Source organism: Phaenicophaeus curvirostris, chromosome 28, assembly GCF_032191515.1.
Source record: "Phaenicophaeus curvirostris isolate KB17595 chromosome 28, BPBGC_Pcur_1.0, whole genome shotgun sequence".
In the NCBI taxonomy this organism is placed as follows: Eukaryota; Metazoa; Chordata; class Aves; order Cuculiformes; family Cuculidae; genus Phaenicophaeus; species Phaenicophaeus curvirostris.
In genome coordinates this window covers 3,445,123-3,463,457 of record NC_091419.1, presented here as the reverse complement: position 1 = coordinate 3,463,457, position 18,335 = coordinate 3,445,123, and the positions used below count along the sequence as shown (strand labels likewise).

General features: G+C 61.1%; 2 protein-coding genes across 3 annotated transcripts; one reads left to right on the top strand and one right to left on the bottom strand.

Moving 5' to 3' along the window:
• Nucleotides 1-6,099: 6,099 nt before the first annotated feature.
• PLPPR3 (phospholipid phosphatase related 3) lies at nucleotides 6,100-13,484 on the bottom strand. Of its 2 annotated transcripts, none has more exons than XM_069877790.1 (8): nucleotides 13,325-13,484; nucleotides 9,514-9,636; nucleotides 9,222-9,407; nucleotides 8,358-8,487; nucleotides 7,989-8,184; nucleotides 7,852-7,909; nucleotides 7,435-7,608; nucleotides 6,100-7,344 (listed from the first exon to the last, which is right to left on the bottom strand). In XM_069877790.1, exons 2-8 carry the CDS (start codon nucleotides 9,586-9,588, stop codon nucleotides 6,100-6,102), a joined length of 2,064 nt encoding a protein of 687 aa, XP_069733891.1. In that variant the 5' UTR covers nucleotides 9,589-9,636; nucleotides 13,325-13,484. The 2 variants fall into 2 exon arrangements, with proteins under 2 accessions (XP_069733891.1, XP_069733889.1); XM_069877788.1 differs by having other exon boundaries at nucleotides 9,514-9,633.
• Nucleotides 13,485-14,842: 1,358 nt separating this feature from the next.
• On the top strand, nucleotides 14,843-17,700 carry LOC138731894 (complement factor D-like). The gene is made up of 5 exons (XM_069878180.1): nucleotides 14,843-14,969; nucleotides 15,182-15,335; nucleotides 15,453-15,597; nucleotides 15,972-16,229; nucleotides 17,228-17,700. The coding sequence occupies exons 1-5, from the start codon at nucleotides 14,909-14,911 to the stop codon at nucleotides 17,399-17,401; spliced, it is 792 nt and encodes a 263-aa protein (XP_069734281.1). The 5' UTR covers nucleotides 14,843-14,908; the 3' UTR covers nucleotides 17,402-17,700.
• The last annotated feature ends 635 nt before the right edge of the window (nucleotides 17,701-18,335 follow it).

The following is an 18,335-nucleotide window of genomic DNA, read 5'->3' as shown; positions in this document are numbered from 1 at the left end:
CCCTCAGCATTAAAGAAAAGCCCCATTTCATAGATGCCTGGGTATGGATTTTAGTCTTCGCAGCTCCTGCGTGGGGTCCTGCGGGAGATCACTTGTTCCTTGGAAGCATAATGGGGTTTGTGACCGCTGCCTCTTCCCTGGCCTGCCTGCCTGCCGTGTGTGGAAGCAATGCTGCTCCGCATGCATCACTGCCCTGCAGAGATAAGTGCATTGATTGTTTCTGGATCGCTTTGGCAGGTTCTCTGCTTCCCCGCACACAGCTGCTCCTCAAGGGCAAAGCCTTGGAGTGTTAAACCAGCACCCCCTGCTCCTGTTGGATTTTCCAGAGGAGGTTGGTGGTTGCTAGTGTCAGGAGGGCTGGTGCATCACAGACTCACAGTATCATGAAGTTGGAAAACACCCACTGGATGATCAAATCCAACCATTCCTATCAGTCACTAAACCATCTCCCTCAGCACCTCATCCACCCATCTTCTAAACACCTCTAGGGAAGGTGATTCAACCACCTCCCTGGGCAGCGTGTGAATAAGAGGCAAAAACATTGCGTCCTGATCTTTCAAGAAGGTGTGTCCTGTCCACAGCACCTCCTGCCCTGCTCTCCTACCTCGGAGATCCTTGGAGGTGGGAAGAGTAGGCACTGTGGTGGGAAAACGAAGTGGTGGTGCCCTGGGGAAGGCAGGAGGCCTGGAGCACCATCCTCTGCCCATCCCTGTTCCTCTCAGCACAAGGCCTTGCTAATTAGCTGCTTGGTAATTACGCCTGCCAGTTCTGCTGAGGGCAAAGCCAAGATCAATAGTGGGGTGGGTCACCATGGCAACAGCAGCATCTGCCTGGTGGAAGGATGGATGCTGGTGATGGTTCTGCTGTCCCATCCCATCCCGTGGTGGAAACGCTGTGTGGCCCCAGCACAACTGAGGTCTGTGACACCAGGATGGGCATGTTCTCCATGCCCACTGCAGCCACCATGCTGTCAGGAGGATGCAGGGATGGTATTGATTGGATATTGGGAAAAATTTCTTAATGGAAAAGTGGTGAAGCCCTGGCAGAGGCTGCCCAGGGTAGTGGTGGAGTCTCCATCCCTGGAGGGGTTCAAAAAACAGCGTAGACGTGGTGCTTTGGGACGTGGTTTAGTAGGGATGGTGGGATTGGGATGATGGTTGGACTGAATGAGTGTAGGTGTCTTTTCTAACCTGAATCATAGAATCACCAAGTTGGAAAAGACCCATCATATCATCGAGTCCAACCGTTCCCATCAATCACTAAACTATGTCCCTCAGTGCCTCATCCACCCGTCCCTTAAACCCCTCCAGGGAAGGTGACTCAACTCCCTCCCTGGGCAGCCTCTGCCAGGGACCAATGACCCTTTCTGTGAAATATTTTTTGATGATATTCAGTCTGACCCTCCCCTGGTGGAGCTTGAGGCCATTCCCTCTCGTCCTGTCCCCTGTCCCTTGGGAGAAGAGCCCAGCTCCCTCCTCTCCACAACCTCCTCTCAGGGAGTTGGAGAGAGCAATGAGGTCTCCCCTCAGCCTCCTCTTCTCCAGGCTAAACACCCCCAGCTCTCTCAGCCGCTCCTCTTCTTCTCCAGCCCCTTCCCCAGCTTCGTTGCTCTTCTCTGGACTCGCTCCAGAGCCTCAACAACCTTCTTGTGATGAGGGGCCCACTGATTCCATGATTCTCTGTGAGCTGCTCCTGCAGGATGAAGGCTGCTCCTACCCCACTCCTGCTGCTGCTCACGAGCCAATATTTGCTGAAGCCCAACATCCCCGTTGTCCTGTACCCGCTGTATCACCGGGACCTGGCAAAGGGCTTCGGAGAGGGGAGCAGCGCTCAGCAAACTGTTGGAACGATGTGGAATGGAGTGGGGGGAGGCCAGACCCCTCACCCAGGGCTGCTGCACCCTGGGTGCTGATGCTTTCCCAGAGAGGGCAATTCTGGGGTGGGCAGCAGCATCACGATTCGGGAAACAAATCCCTTCTCTCAATCCCTAATCCTGCCCTGCACCAGGCACTGGTGCCTTCCCTTTTGTCCCATGTCGATGTTTCACAGGCTCGCAGGGAATCCATGCCCAGCGCTCCAGGAGCAATTAGCAACTGGGTTAATGAGGTCAGTTCTCTCTCCTCCCCATCCCTGCAGCTGGAGCGGGGGGTCCTGCTTAGGGGGAATGGCGCACAGGGGGAGGAGGATGCGGGGTAGGGGTGGGAGCAGGAGTGGGTGCTGGGCACGGGGTGGATGCAGCGATGGGTGCAGGAACGGGTGCAGTTGGACACAGGGATGGGTGCAGGTGAAGGACCCCAACCCTGCTCCCTCCTGCTTGTGGCTGAAGGTTGGGGGTTGCTCTGTGGCCCTGGGCACGGAGCAGTGGGATGAGGGTGAAGGTGAGGATGGTGGGGAGGATGAGGATGATGGAGAGGATGAGGATGAAGATGATGGGGAGGGTTAGGATGATAGTAAGGATGAGGATGATGGAGAGGATGAAGATGATGGGGAGGATGAGGGGGAGAAGGAGGATGATGGTAAAGATAAAGGGGAGGATGAGGATGAAGATGAGGGGGAGGATGATGGGGAGGATGAGGATGATGGGGATTATAAGGTGATGGTAAAGATGATGAGGATGATGGTAAGGATAAGGATGATGGTAAAGATGATGGTGACGATGAGGATGATGGGGAGGAGGAGGATGCTGGTAAGGATGAGGATGATGGTGAGGACGATGATGAGGATGAAGGTGAGGACGCTCTTGCTCCTTCCCGAGCCCCGTGGGTCCCCAAGCTCTGCAGCCTGGGGAGGTTCCCGGGGGGGCCGGGGGCTGCGGGAGTAGCGGGGCTGGCAGTTGCTATGGCAACAGCTGGGTCAGAGGCAGCGGGAAGCGGCGTGTGACGCCATCGCTCACCGCAATGAACCGTGAGCGCGGCGGAGGCCTGGGATGGGGGGATGTGAGTCCCCTGCATCCCCCTTTCCTCCACCGAGGGCTGGCCTGGAGCTAAGGGCTCCGTTTCACCTTCCAGGGTCACCGATGCCCAGGTCAGGTGCAGAACTACGGTCCTCGTGCTGCCACCGGACGGCATTGGGCGCCCCGATCCACCGTCCCATTAACCAGGTGGCGTCCCCACCGCAGCCCCCACCCCTCGAGCTGCTGCCAGCGATCCTCCTGCTAATCCCCGGGGTGGCTTTTCCAGCACTGAGCCAGGGTTATGCTGGATAATCCATATGTTTGCAAGGCGGAGGCTTTGGGATTTCCACTGTTAATCCAATTGGCGGTGGCAGTTTGGTGCCATCGTCGCAGCTCCCTGGTCTGAGGTCGGGGGGACGCAGCGTGGGGCTCGGTGGCGGCTCCTGGGGGTTGCAGAGCAAAGCCACCCTCAACTCTATGGGGTGGGGTGAACCCAGATGGCTTTGGGGCTGCTCCAGCCTCTTCACTGGGGGCACTGGGCAAGCTGGACTGCAGGGCTGCCAGCCCAGTTGCCCTCTACCTACGCGGCCTTGGCTGAGGTCACTCTAAGCAGCCGTGCTGGAGGATGGAGATGGTGTGGTGGCATCCCTGCTTCGTTCCTTTGTGCTTCTGCTGATTTTCCACAGGTCCAGGGAGGTTCTTCTCCCTCTGGACTCGGCACTGGGGAGACCACTCCTCGAATCCTGGGGTCAGTTCTGGGCCCCTCACCACAAGAAGGATGTTGAGGCTCTGGAGCGAGTCCAGAGAAGAGCAACGAAGCTGGTGAGGGGGCTGGAGAAGAAGAGGAGCAGCTGAGAGAGCTGGGGGTGTTTAGCCTGGAGAAGAGGAGGCTGAGGGGAGACCTCATTGCTCTCTCCAACTCCCTGAGAGGAGGTTGTGGAGAGGAGGGAGCTGGGCTCTTCTCCCAAGGGACAGGGGACAGGACGAGAGGGAATGGCCTCAAGCTCCCCCAGGGGAGGGTCAGACTGAATATCATCAAAAAATATTTCACAGAAAGGGTGATTGGTCCCTGTCCGAGGCTGCCCAGGGAGGGGGTTGAGTCCCCTTCCCTGGAGGGGTTTAAGGGACGGGTGGACGAGGTGCTGAGGGACATGGTTTAGTGATTGATGGGAATGGTTGGACTCGATGATCCTGTGGGTCCTTTCCAACCTGGTGATTCCATGATTCTGCCCAGCCCTGCTGGCTCTCCGGGCTGTCCCCATCCCTGGGGAAGGCTGTGTGTGGTGGGACCTCCCCAAGGTGGTTTAAAAGCTGTGAGAAACTAATCAGATTCTTCTCCATGCTGGGACTGGGTCTCCTGGGCTCACTCTACCACCACACTGGAATGAGTTGGGGGAGGTGGTGGCACAGGAGGACGCAAAACGAGGTCTCTGAGCATCCACCTTTGTTTCTGGTCCCTGCCCTTCATGCTGGGGTTTCACGGGTGGCTCTGTTGGCCCTGCTGGGATCACCCGGCCTCGTGGCTGCGAGAATCACTAGGTTGGAAAGGACCCACCGGATCATCGAGCCCAGCACGGTGCCGCATCCCCCGTTGCCACAGCAACATGGTTGGAAACCGCAGTGGTGGTGGCACTTTCCTCCACAACAGGAGGGCGAGGAGGGGGTCTCGGTGCCCTGGGCCCCTCCAGCCCCGCTCGACACGATGATTTACGTGGCAATGACCCCTTCCCCCTCCTCAGGGGGTGATGGAGCCCCCGGCGTGGCTCGCAGCCCCCTCCTCACAGCCCATGGGTGGTCGCGCATCATGTTGTATTAATGGAATTATTCATGCTTCCCTGAGAGCTGATGAATTGGGGAGCCTGGAAGGGCTTTGAACGGGGCTGGGGAGGGGGAGAAGGAGCTGTTGGAGGGGGGTGGGGGCCACATCTCCCTGGGAAATGGGGGGTTCACCCATTGGCAGCATCGCAGCCTCCCTCGCCGTCGGGCTGCTTGGCCACGGTGCGAGCTGAGGGGCTCGGGCAGGGCTCCCCCGGCTCCCGTTGCTGCCCGAGACCCTCGTGCCAGGTCACCAGACCCTTGCTGGCAACCCCCTTGCCGGTTGCCCCCCGACGCCGGTGAAGGAGCCCAGCTCTACAACATCCATCGTGTTTATTTTGCTTTTCAGACCACAGCAGTTCCAATCATCGCCTGACAGACACATTCACAGCCTGCAGACCACCCCATGCCCCCCAAAACCTTGTTCCCCAGCCCAGGACTGCTGCCCCGGGGCACAGACAGAGCTCGGCTCTGGCTCCCCAGGCTCCTGCCAGCCCTGGACCTTCTGTCCCCAAACCAATCCCCACCCCTGCTTCAGCCCCTGCAGTATTTACAGCCTCCATGCCCAGAGCCCTTAGGTAAAGTCCCCCCTGCCCTCCCATCGCTGTCCCCCACCCCATCTTCCCCTTCACAAACCAGCATCGTGGGATTGGGGGGGGCTGTGATGCTCCCTCGCTCTCATCGCACCCACAAACCTTTCGTGTGAGCCAGGACCCATTGCCCCGCAGCAGCTCCCACCCCCAGGACCCCTCCATCTAGCACCTCCCCCTAAGTCTTTCAGCACTATTTGCCCCCTGGACCCTTCAAACCAGCTTCCCCAAAGCTCTTTAGCACCATTTACCTCCCCTGGACCCCTCAGTCAAGCTGCCCCGAAGTCTTGCAGCACCATTTGCCCCCCAGACCCCTCGATCCAGCCCCCCTAAGTCTTTCAGCACCATTTATTCCCCTGAATCTATCTCCCCCAAAGTCTTTCAGCATCATTTACCCCCACGAACCCTTCAATCCAGCTCCCTTAAAGCCCCTTTGCCCCCCTAGCAGCCAAATACTTCCACAGCCAGAATAAATTAACCCCTCCGAAATATCAGCACCGGTGTTAGAAAGAAAAAGAAAGTTAAAAGTGCTTGGAGCTGCCCAGCTCTAAGGGCCTGGGTGGAGGAGGGGGGGGCAGCAGAGACCTCTGAGCCCCCCCAGCTGCCTGGACAGGAGCGGGGTCCCACGTTGGGGGGGTGTCCCCCCAATATCTCAGCTGTGTGACCGCCCGCTGCCACGTCCTTGCGCTGCTCGGTCGCCCCGAAACAGAGAAAGACCCTGCCGGTACGGACCCCCCCAAAAGCTGGGGAAGGGGAGCTGGTGGGGGGGGGGGTCCAGGCGCAGGGAAGGCAACGGGGGGCTCAGTCCTTAAACCTGCGGCTGGCTTGCATTTTCTTGTAGTAGTGGTCCACCTCGCTGTCCGCTTGCCCGTCCCTCTCGGCCGGCTTCCTGCGCAGCGTGGACTCGCGGCTGGCCGCGGCCAGGAGCCCCTCGGGGGGAGCGTCCCCGCTGCCCCCCGCCGCCCCGGGGATGGCGGCCAGGCTGCCGTACCGCGGCTCATCCTGCTCCATGTCGCTGACGGACGAGCCGGGCGAGACGCCGGCGCTCTTGGCCGGGTGGAAGGCACGGAAATCCTTGCCCATCTCGCCCAACTCGTAGCCATCGGAGCCCTCCGGCGCCTTGGGCCCCGATTTCCACTCCCAGGGCCCGTTGCCGGCGCCAAGGTGGACGACGGGATGGTGCGGGGCGTGGGCGTCGATGGTGATGATGCTGGAGCTGTCGCGCTCCGAGGGCGAGCGGTACTGCGACGAGTCGGAGCTGGTGGAGGACGAGGAGGTCTCCGAGTGCTTGGGGGTGACGGAGACCATGCTCTGCTGCTTGGACATGGCGATGACCTGCATCAAGCGCGGCGGGTTGGCCACTCGCTGCGCCCCGGTCTTCTCCGCCACCATCACCCACTTGGCTCGTACGGCCGCTCCGCCGCCGGTTGCGATGCCGGCACCACCCGGCTGGTTCTCCTCGGGGATGTGAACCAGCTGCGAGGCGCCCGCCCGGGGCTGGATGAGGACGCGGGGCCCCACGGCCGCTCGCTCAGCCGAGCGCGCTTGCACCGTCGGGTAGAGGGAAGCGGGGACGTCGTCGCCGGCATCGCCGTGCGCCGCCTCCTCGGCCAGCGTCATGCTCCGGCCTTCCAGAGATTTCTGCTTCCACTCGGTGATGAGCTGCTTGGAGCGCGAGGCGTCCACGGGGACGTGGATGGTCATGTGGCGCCGCGCGGGGTCGTCCATGGAGGGCGTGTTGACGCGGGGCAGGGTGTTGCTGAAGGTCACCATGTTCTCCTTGCCCATGGGGCTGCGCGGGGCCAGCAGGTCCACGTCCACGCTGGCCCGTTTCAGGCTGCCCAGGGAGTTCTTCTCCCGCTGCACCGGCCGCGCCGCCTCCTCCAGCCGCGTCTGCGGGTTCAGCTCGTCGGTGCTCACCGACTTGTTCTGGTGGTAGACGGAGTCGTGGCCCCGCTGCGTCAGCGCCCGCAGCGCGTCCTTGGCCGGCGCCGGCGCCAGGACCCTCTCCGTCGGGGCGCGGAAGTTGCCGACGGCGTGATAAGCCTGCGGGAGAGGGAGAGCAAGGTCAGCCCAGCCCACGCGGAGCATCATCCTCCCCCTCCCGAGCCACCGAGGGTCGGGATCGGCACCCACCAGGTAGGCAGCGATGCCGGAGCCGATCAAGAAGCCCACGTAGACGTCAGCGGGGTGGCTGCGGTACTGGGTGATCTGGGTCAGCCCGCAGATGCCGGCGGCGATGGCGAAGGTGAAGACCAGGATGGGCTTGAGGAGTTTGGTGCTGTCCGAGATGATGGAATTGAAATACATCTGGCGACGGGGCAGGAAGAGGCTGTGAGATGCAGCACCTGCTGCCGATACGGCACCGCAGCCTCCCCCTCCCCATCCCCACAGAGATTTTGGGTGCCGATGGAACCGCGAGCGCCTGAGCGCATCCCACACGGGCGCACGGTGCTGGGCAAAGCTTCTCCACCAACACGAGGGGGACGCTGGCGCCCAGGACGTTGTCCCCAAGCCAGCACGCGCAGGACCAAAACCCAGCTAGGAACTCACCGACACGTAGACGGCAGCGAAAGCCGAGAGCGTCGCGTGCTGGGATGGGAAAGTCTTCCTGTGGGGAGACAGGAGGGCACGGTTAGAGCAAGGTGGGAGGGTTGGCGTCGCGGTGTGTGTCTCCTCCCGGCACGTACCTGGCCGAGAGGATGGCGTGCTTATCCGTGCCCGAGCAGATGTCCTGGGTGATGTAGGGGTTGGCGTCGCAGGGGGTGCCCAGCAGGGTGTAGTTGGGCTTGCAGACGGTCAGAAAAAAGGGTGCGTGGTAGCCGGTGGCCAGCTGGATAACGTCCGTCACCAGGGCCGTGGCACAGAGCCCGAAGACGTGGACACCTGGGGGAGGCATGAGCAGGATGGCTGGTCACCCTCCATCCATCCAGCACCCCCCCAGTCCCAGGGCACCCACTGGGATGGGTCCAGGGCGGTGTCTGGGGTCGGAGTGGGGTGCGCGTTCCATCCGGGGTGCCCCCTGCGCCCTCCGGCCCCGCGGCTGCAGCACAACGTACCCACAAACCTTACGGTCCGGCGCAGGAAGGAGTTGAAGTTGCAGCCGCCGGCGTTAATGCTGCCCTCGGCGCCGGCGCGGCCCTTGAGCCTGGACTGCAGGCAGTACACGATGCCCTCCCCGACCATGATCTGCAGGAGAACCAGCAGCTCAGGGGGTGCCACCCAGTGGGGACTGGGGGGGGTCTGGGCTGTCAGGGTGCCACCCTGAGGACGCAGGCACTGCCATGCTCCCCACACCAGTCCCTAGTGCTACTGGGACCCCAAATCCTGGTGCTGACGGGACCCCAAGCCCTGGTGTTGCTGGGAGCCCAAACACTGGTGCTGCTGGGATCCCAAGCCCTAGTGTTGCTGGGTCCCCAAATGCTGGTGTTGCTGGGACCCCAAGTCCTGGTGCTTCTGAGACCCCAAGCCCTGGTGCTGTTGGGACCCCAAACGCTGGTGTTGCTGGGACCCCAAATGCTGGTGTTTCTGGGACCCCAAACGCTGGTGCTGCCAGGATCCCAAGTCCTGGTGCTTCTGAGACCCCAAGCCCTGGTGCTGTCAGGACCTCAAATGCTGGTGTTGCCGGGACCCCAAGCCCTGGTGCTGCCGGGACCCCAAGCCCTGGTTCTGCTGGGACCCCAAGCCCTGGTTCTGCTGTGACCCCAAAGGCTGGTTGTTGCTGGGACCCCAAATGCTGGTGCTACTGGGAGCCCAAACGCTTGTGTTACTGGGACCCCAAACTCCGGTGCTGCCGGGACCCCAAACGCTGGGGCTGCTGGGACCCCAAGCCCTGGTGCTGCCAGAACCCCAAACCCTGGTGCTATCTCTGGGCAGGCTCCATCCCCACCCCACCCCGTAGCAGGATGAACCCCAGGACACACCGAAGCGGCAGGCGCCGCGAAAGCCAAGCTGAGCAGCATGAGCAGCGGGATGAGCTCCTCGTTGGTCTCCACGTAGGGCATGGAGAGCGCCCTGTCGTAGCACTGGAAGCCCACCTTGGCCGGCTTGAAGAGGTCCGTCAGCTCCAAGAAGTAGAGGGTCACGATGGAGGAGGCCACGATGGGCAGCTGGGAGGGCGAGAACCTCGGGAGCACCGGGTCGCCGGCACCAAGCACCGTGACGGGCACGGGAAGGGGCAAAGACCCCATCCCACCACGTCCCCCCCATACTCACCTCCACGAAGTAGAAGCAGGGCAGGAGCGTCATGCTGTCCTTGGGAGCCCTGGCCTTCTCCTTGGAGGGGATCATGGTCCTGGGGCAGGCGCTGGGGTCCCCCCGGGCTCTGCCTCCACCCTGCTTGGGGGGGCAGCTGCGTCAGCCCCATATCTGGGCTCTTTAGGGGAGTTGGGCAGCCCCCAGGGTCCCCCCAAACCCTCCTAAAGCCACTAGCTGGGAAGAAGCTGCTGGTAGCCAAGGTGTTGGACCTCCAAGACCCCCAGGGGACCCCCAAACCCTCCTAAAGCCACTAGCTGGGAAGAAGCTGCTGGTAGCCAAGGTGTTGGACCTCCACGACCCTCAGGGGACCCCCAAGACCCCCAGGGGACCCCCAAACCCTCCTGAAGCCAATAGCTGGGAAGAAGCTGCTGGTAGCCAAGGTGTTGGACCTCCAAGACCTTCAGGGCCCCCCTACAAGATCCCCCAGGGGACCCCCCAGCCCCACAAACTGCCCCCAAGCTGCAAAAAAGGAGGAAGGAGGATAATGGGGATGGAGATATGGGGGGGCAATAGCGGGGGGGGGGGGTTATAATGAGCAGTATTAAGGAGTGGGGGGTCTTAAGAGAAGGATGTGAAGGGGGGTCTTAAGAGAAGGGTATGGGGGGGTCTTGAGGGAGGGGTATGAAGGGGGGGTATTCATAGAAGGGTATGAGGGGGGATCTTAAGAGAAGGGTATAAGGGGGGTTATTAAATAGGGTTATGAAGGGGGGGTCTTAAGGGAAAGGTATGGGGGGGGTCTTAAGGGTAGGAAGGGGGGTCTTGAGGGAGGGGGATGAAGAGGAGGGGTCTTAAGGGAAGGGTGTGAGGGGGGTCTTAGGAGAAGGGTGTGAGGGGGGGTCTTAAAGGCGGGGTGTAAAGGGGGGGTTATTGAGGAGGGGTATGCAGGGGGGGTTGTTAAGGGGGGGTACGCAGGGGGGGTTGGAGGGGCGGTCGCTGCCGGCGTTGCCGCAGCCAGGGGCGGGGGTCGGGGGTGGGGAAAGGGGGGGTGGGGGGGGGGGTCCTGTTCTTTGTGCATCCCCCCCCCCTCCTCCTCCTCCTCTCTGTGTCGTGTCGTGTGTGTCCCCCCCCCCCTCACCTCAGCCGGGGCCGCCCGGGGGCAGCGGGGATGCTCCTGCCTCGGCGGAGCTCGGGGAGCGGCTCCTTCCTCCGCCCCCGCCGCCTCCTCCTCCTCCCCCGCCGCCCCCCGCCCCGCCCCGACGCCACCGGCCCCTCCCGGGGGCGCCGAGAACCCCCCCGAGCCGGGAACGGGGGGTCCGGGGCGAGACAAAGGGCCGGGCGGGGCGGGGGATGCGAGAGGCAGCGACCCCGCCGCAGCCCCAAAGGATGCGCCCCGAAAGATGCTCTGACGCCGGGGTTTGCGCCCCTGAAAGATGCTCAACAACTGGGCTTTGCAACCCTAAAAGATGCTCCGCGACCGGGCTTTGCATCCCCAAAAGATGCTCTGCAACCGGGCTTTGCACCCCCGAAAGATGCTCGGCATCCTGGGCTTTGCACCCCTAAAAGATGCTCTGCAACCGGGCTTTGCATCCCCAAAAGATGCTCCGCGACCAGGCTGTGCATCCCCAAAAGATGCTCTGCAACCGGACTTTGCATCCCTAAGGATGCTCTGCACCCTGGGCTTTGCACCCCCAAAAGATGCTCAGCATCCTGGGCTTTGCACACCAAAAGATGCTCAGCATCCTGGGCTTTGCACCCCCAAAAGATGCTCTGCGACCGGGCTGTGCATCCCCAAAAGATGCTCTGCAACTGGGCTTTGCATCCCCAAAAGATGCTCGGCATCCTGGGCTTTGCAGCCCTGAAAGATGCTCAACAACTGGGCTTTGCACCCTGAAAGATGCTCTGCAACTGGGCTTTGCATCCCCAAAAGATGCTCTGCAACTGGGCTTTGCATCCCCAAAAGATCACAGAATCATAGAATAACCAGGTTGGAAGAGACCCACCGGATCATCGAGTCCAACTGGGCTTTGCACCCCTGAAAGATGCTCGGCATCCTGGGCTTTGCATCCCCAAAAGATGCTCTGCAACTGGGCTTTGCACCCCCATAAGATGCTCACCAACTGGGCTTTGCACCCCTAAAAGATGCTCTGCAACCGGGCTTTGCACCCCCAAAAGGTGCTCGGCATCCTGGGCTTTGCACCCCCGAAAGATGCTCTGCAACCGGGCTTTGCACCCCCATAAGATGCTCAACAACTGGGCTTTGCACCCCTAAAAGATGCTCCGCGACCTGGCTTTGCACCCCTGAAAGATGCTCTGCAACTGGGCTTTGCACCCCTGAAAGATGCTCTGCAACCGGGCTTTGCACCCCTGAAAGATGCTCTGCGACCTGGCTTTGCACCCCTGAAAGATGCTCTGCAACTGGGCTTTGCACCCCAGAAAGATGCTCCACGACCGGGCTGTGCATCCCCAAAAGATGCTCTGCAACTGGGCTTTGCACCCCCGAAAGATGCTCTGCAACTGGGCTTTGCACCCCTAAGGATGCTCTGTACCCTGGGCTTTGCACCCTGGTCTCACACCCTCAAGAAATGCTCCACAAACCAGGCTTTGCATCCCCAAAAGATGCTCTGCACCTTGGGTTTTGCACACATAAGGATGCTCTGCAAAGGGGCTTTGCACCCCGAAAGATGCTTCACAACCAGGTTTTGCACCCCCAAAAGATGCTCTGCAACTGGGCTTTGCACCCCCATAAGATGCTCACCAACTGGGCTTTGCACCCCTAAAAGATGCTCTGCAACCGGGCTTTGCACCCCCAAAAGATGCTCTGCACCTTGGGTTTTGCACACATAAGGATGCTCTGCAAAGGGGCTTTGCACCCCGAAAGATGCTTCACAACCAGGTTTTGCACCCCCAAAAGATGCTCTGCAACTGGGCTTTGCACCCCCACAAGGTGCTCTGTAACTGGGCTTTGCACACCTAAGGATGCTCTGCATCTGGGTCTTGCATCCCCAAAAGATGCTCTGCAACCAGGTTTTGCACCCCTGAAAGATGCTCTGCACCCTGGGCTTCACACCCTCAAAAAATGCTCCACAAACCAGGCTTTGTACCCCTGAAAGATGCTCTGCAACCAGGCTTTGTACCCTCAAAAGACCCTCTGCACCCTGGGCTTTGCTCCCCTAAAAGTTGCTCTGCAAACTAGGCTTGGGACCCCAAAAGGTGCTCCACACCCTGAGCTCTGCACCCCAAAGGATGCTCCACAACCAGGTTTTGCACCCCTGAAAGATGCTCTGCACCCTGGGCCTTGCACCCTCAAAAAATGCTCCACAAACCGGGCTTTGCACCCCCAAAAGATGCTCTGCAACTGGGCTTTGCGCCCCTGAAAGATGCTCTGCAAATTTGCACCCCTGAAAGCTATTCCACACCCTGAGCTCTGCACCCCAAAAGATGCTCTGCACCCTGGGCTTTGCGCCCCCCAAAAGATGCTCCGCATCCCGGGTTCTGCACCCCGGAAAGATGCTCTGCACCTTGGAGCCCACAACCCTAAAAGCTGCTCCAGATCCTGAGCTCTGGGGACCAGGAGGGTAGGGGAGTCCCCTTCTTGGCAAGGGGCCTCTGGGGATGGAACCTCAAGTGTCCCCGAATTCCAGGCTAGGAAAGGGGGTGCAGGCCTTCTGCTCCCACAGGGACTTCCAGCACCTCTCGGAGGAGGACGAGGCACCCCTGTCCCATGCTTGCAGTAGATCCCAGTCCAAACCAAGCCCAATCCCGTACCCCACATCCTGCACCCCCCATCCTGCACCCCACGCCTGCCTCTTCCCACCGCCCCCACACTCACAGCCCCGTCCAGGCTTCTCGCAGCCCCTCGCTGCGGCGCCAGCCACCACGCGTTGTCCTTGTTCCATTTTTGGCCTTAAGTGGGTAGAAATCTCCCGGCGTATTTAACATCTAAATCCCGAATCCCTGGAAGCCGCGATTAAGCTGCTCTCCCTGTGGAAAATCCCAGACTCGGCCACCTCCGGAGCCGGCTGCGACGCGATGCTCGCCTTCCACTTGCAGGGTCCAACTCCTTCCCACCACACGCTGCCCGGGACACGGGGAGAAAGGGGGAAGATGAAGCTACCCCTGCAGAGGGACCCCCCAGCCCCGCACCCCAGCACCTCAGTTGGTTGGACTCGATGATCCGGTGGGTCTCTTCCAACCTGGTTATTCTATGATTCTATGACCTCCTCGCTGGTGTCCCCAGGGATGGGGGTCATGGGTCAGGCGATGGCTCAGGGTGCTGGGCAGTCAGGACTCATAGAATCATGGCATGGGTTGGGTTGGAAGGGACCTCAAAGCCCATCCAGTCCCATCCCTGCCACGGGCAGGGACACCTCCCACTGGATCAGGGGCTCCAAGCCCCATCCAGCCTGGCCTTGAACCCCTCCAGGGATGGGGCAGCCATAGCTTCTCTGGGCAACCTGGGCCAGGGCCTCCCCACCCTCACAGCAAAACATTTCTTCCTAAGTTCTCATCTCAATCTTCCCTCTTGCAGCTGAAAACCATTCCCCTTGTCCCATCCCTGCCCTCCCTGATCCAGAGCCCCTCCCCAGCTTTCCTGGAGCTCCTTTCAGCATGGAAGGGAAGGAATCCAAGGCGACACACAGTCAATATTTACCTTGTTTTCATAGTGGGGGAGCCCTAACTCCAGAGAGCCCCTTTCAGTGCTGGAAGCTGCTCTAAGGTCTCCATGGAGCCTTCTCTTCTCCAGACTGAACAACCCCAACTCTCTCAGCCTGGCCTCATACAGGACGTTCTCCAGCCATCGGATCATCTCCATGACCTCCTCTGGCCTCGCTCCAACAGCTCCATGTCCTCCCTGTGCTGAGGACTCCAGAACTGGTCACAGGGCTCCAGGTGGGTCTCCCAGAGCGGAGCAGAGGGGCAGGATCCCCTCCCTTGCAGGACCTCCCCGGGACGACCCCGGTGATCCCAAATCCATTGCTCTCATCCCTGCTAAGCAAAGAGGACGAGGACAGCGGGTCCTGTGCTCACCCCGCACCACGGAGCCTCCCCCAACCCTGGGTGCTGGTCCTTGGTCTGGGGGTGCTGGGGCCAAGCCTCGGGCGCTGCCGCACGTGCCGGAGCTTCACGTGCCGGGAACTGGTTTGGGCTTCGAAAACAACAGCGCAGAAATCCCCTGCGATGGGTGCCAGGGCCGGCGGCTGGAGAGGCTGCTTCCTCCCTCCCGCCCTGTTTGTACCGGGAACTCTTGACCCCTTTTATAAGCTGAATATTTTGCAACCACGCTGCGGAAACCCCCCCCGGCTCCCCCTCCGTCCTCACTGGACGGATAAAAGCGAGCCCCAGCCCTGGCCTCGGTCGGAGCAGCGTTCGCCCCACAGAACCCGCAGAGGAACCGCCGCGCTCCATCGCAGCTATGGGGCCAAGTCCTGCTCCCGTCCTCATCCTCACTTTGCTGCTGGGGGTCGCGGTGAGGGGTGAGTGCGTCCCCTAAACCACGGGATGGGGACAGGGGAGCAGCGATGGTGCCAGCACGGGGGGTCTCATCCAGCCCCCCAATTCCTGCTCCGTCTGCAGCCCACGGGGAGGGCGTCCAGGGCCGCTGGGAGGGGATCCTGGGGGTCCTCCTGCCCCATATCCCAAACAGGTGATGCTCAGCTTAACCCTCCCTCTCTCCCACCTGCGCCAGGGCAGCCCCGGGGACGGATCCTGGGGGGCTACGAGGCCGAGCCCCACCTGAAGCCGTACATGGCCTCGCTGCAGGTGGACGGGCAGCACGTCTGCGGCGGTTTCCTCATCGCCGAGCAGTGGGTGCTGAGCGCTGCCCACTGCACCGAGGACCTGTAAGTGCTGGGGGGCAGCTGCCGGAGGGCTCCTGGCACCCTACAGAGGAGTCTTGGGGACCCCGTTTCCATGCCCCGTGGGGTGGGCAGAGCCCCCACGCAATCGCTCTCTTCCAGGGATGGCAAAGCCTTCCAGGTCCTCCTGGGTGCCCACTCGCTGACGCAGCCGGAGCCGCACAAACGCCTGTACCGGGTGCGAGCCCAGATCCCCCACCCCGGCAGCAACATCCACAACAACAAGGATGACCTCCTCCTCCTCCAGGTGGGCTTGGGGACCCTGGTTGGGACCTTGCTCCCCACCACATGCCCGGCACAGTCCCACTCCTGCAAATCCTCCTGCTCCTTGGGGTCCCACAGAGCAGCAGGAGGAAAAACTCGAGGCTGGGCTCGGTCAGTCCCCTCTGTCCCTCCTTTGCCACCCATGGGACTGTCCCCACTTCCTTTTGGGCTGTGTCCAAATGCCTCTGTCCTCGCCAAGGTCCTTGTGGCTCTGGCTGCGTCCCAAGTGGATGAGGAAGCATTGAGCGTGGCCAAGGATGGGACAGTCACGGTGTTGGGACTGGGGGGGCTGTGCCCAGCGTGGTCCTGGGTCACCACCAGCCCCCACTGACCCCGATCTCCTCCGCTTGGTGGCAGCTGGAAGAGAAACCGGAGCTGAACACGCACGTGAGGGTGCTGCCGATCCAGAGGGAGGATAGGGACGTGGCGGCCGACACGGTGTGCGAGGTGGCGGGTTGGGGCACCATCACCCACAGCGGCCACCGGCCGGACAAGCTCTATGAGGTGAAGCGGCCAGTGATCAGCCGTGACGTCTGCAACCACCGCACCCGCCACGACAACACCATCACTGAGAAGATGATGTGCACCGATTCCCGCAGGAAGGACACCTGCAAGGTATGGTTTGGTCCCACCTTCTCCCTTTCCGGGACGCTGAACCTTGTCCCGAGCTCTGGGGTCTGGAAGAGACGAGGGTAGGGGGCTGGGGGGCAGGATGGGGCTGTGTCCCCATAGTGATGGGGGCTCCTTCCCTGTGCTGCCCACTGCAAAGCAGCTCTAGGGAGCGTGGAGACAGTGAAAAGGCCACGGGAACGACCCACCACTCCAAGGATACCCACAAAAGGGGCAACACTGAAAGCTCCCTCCCTGCCCCACCCTGTCCTGGCAGAGCTGGGGGGCTGGGGTGTCAGTAGAGCAAGAAGAGAAGTGAGGGCTTGAGAGGAATGATGTGACCAACCCCAACCTGTGGCTCCTCGAATCCTGGGGTCAGTTCTGGGCCCCTCACCACAAGAAGGATGTTGAGGCTCTGGAGCGAGTCCAGAGAAGAGCAACGAAGCTGGTGAGGGGGCTGGAGAACAAGAGGAGCGGCTGAGAGAGCTGTGGGTGTTTAGCCTGGAGAAGAGGAGGCTGAGGGGAGACCTCATTGCTCTCTCCAACTCCCTGAAAGGAGGTTGTGGAGAGGAGGGAGCTGGGCTCTTCTCCCAAGGGACAGGGGACAGGACGAGAGGGAATGGCCTCAAGCTCCACCAGGGGAGGTTCAGACTGAATATCATAAAAAAATATTTCACAGAAAGGGTCACTGGGCACTGGCAGAGGCTGCCCAGGGAGGGGGTTGAGTCCCCTTCCCTGGAGGGGTTTAAGGGACGGGTGGACGAGGTGCTGAGACACGTGGTTTAGTGATTGATGGGAATGGTTGGACTCGATAATCCAGTGGGTCCTTTCCAACCTAGTGATTCTATGATTCCTGGGAGTGAACCTGGTGGCTGAAAGCACCCAGGGGCTGAAGTTCTGCCCTCCTAGGGCAGAAGGGGTTGGAGGGGTCCCTCAGCTCAATTGTCAGGGTGGGAGCCAAGGCCACAATCCTTTAGCAGTGCTGATGAGCCTTGTTCCCACAGGGAGACTCTGGTGGACCCCTGGTCTGCAACGGGGTGGCCGAGGGGGTGGTCACGGCCGGCTCCCGCGTCTGTGGCAACTACAAGAAACCCGCTATCTACACCCGCATCGCTCCGTACGTGGCCTGGATCGACAGAGTCATGGCCTCCGCGGACAAGGAGGAGGACGCTCGCTGAGCCGACCCCAGGGAACCAGCTCCACGCCACGGCTTGCTGCTGCCGGCACGGCCACAGCACCAGGGGTTCTCTCTGTCACCCCGAGCTGCTCCTACAGCATCGCCCCACACCAGGAGGGTGGCTGGGACGGGGGGGAAGGGGTCCCCAGCCACAGCCCCCTGTTTGCACAGTACAGGGCCCGGCGGGGGGAGGGCAGGGGGTCACAGCTTCCAATGCTGGCGCGAGCAACTCACTTTGCTGAACGCACCCATAACCCTGACCGCAAGCCGCTGCAATAAAGCGATCACAGAACCATGGAATGGTTTGGGTTGGAAGGCACCTTAAAGATGGTCCAGTTCCACGCCTCCTGCCATGAGCAGGGACACCTCCCACTGGATCAGGGGCTCCAAGCCCCATCCAACCTGGCCTTGAACCTCTCCAGGGATGGGGCAGCCACCACTGCTCTGGGTAACCTGGGCCAGGGCCTCTCCACCCTCACAGCAAAATATTTCCACCTAAGATCTCATCTCAATCTCCCCTCTTTCGGCTTAAAAAGTCCAATTCTCTACTTGAGCACCCTCAGGTTTGATCTCAGAAGCTCCAGCCCACTTTCCACTTTGCAACCAGGCCCTTCCCCACTTGGGCTTCCAACACCTTTAAGCCCAGGGAGAGCCAAGCAACAACTCTGAGGAGCTTCCACCTTCTGGAAGTCCCGAAGCAGGGCTGTGCAGCAAGGTGGCTACTTCCCAGCCCACCAGGAGGGTGGGAGGCTCCTTGTGCAGTAAAGAGCCCACCCTAATAGCTGAAGGACCTTAAAAAGAGGAGCAAGTGCCTACCAGCAGGCCAGGTCATCCCCCTGCACATCAAACAGCACCATTCGGGTGCCATTCCCAGCAACAAAGGGTGCCCAGTGCACCATCCCACAAAGGGAAAAGGTTGGGATTTACATCCAGAA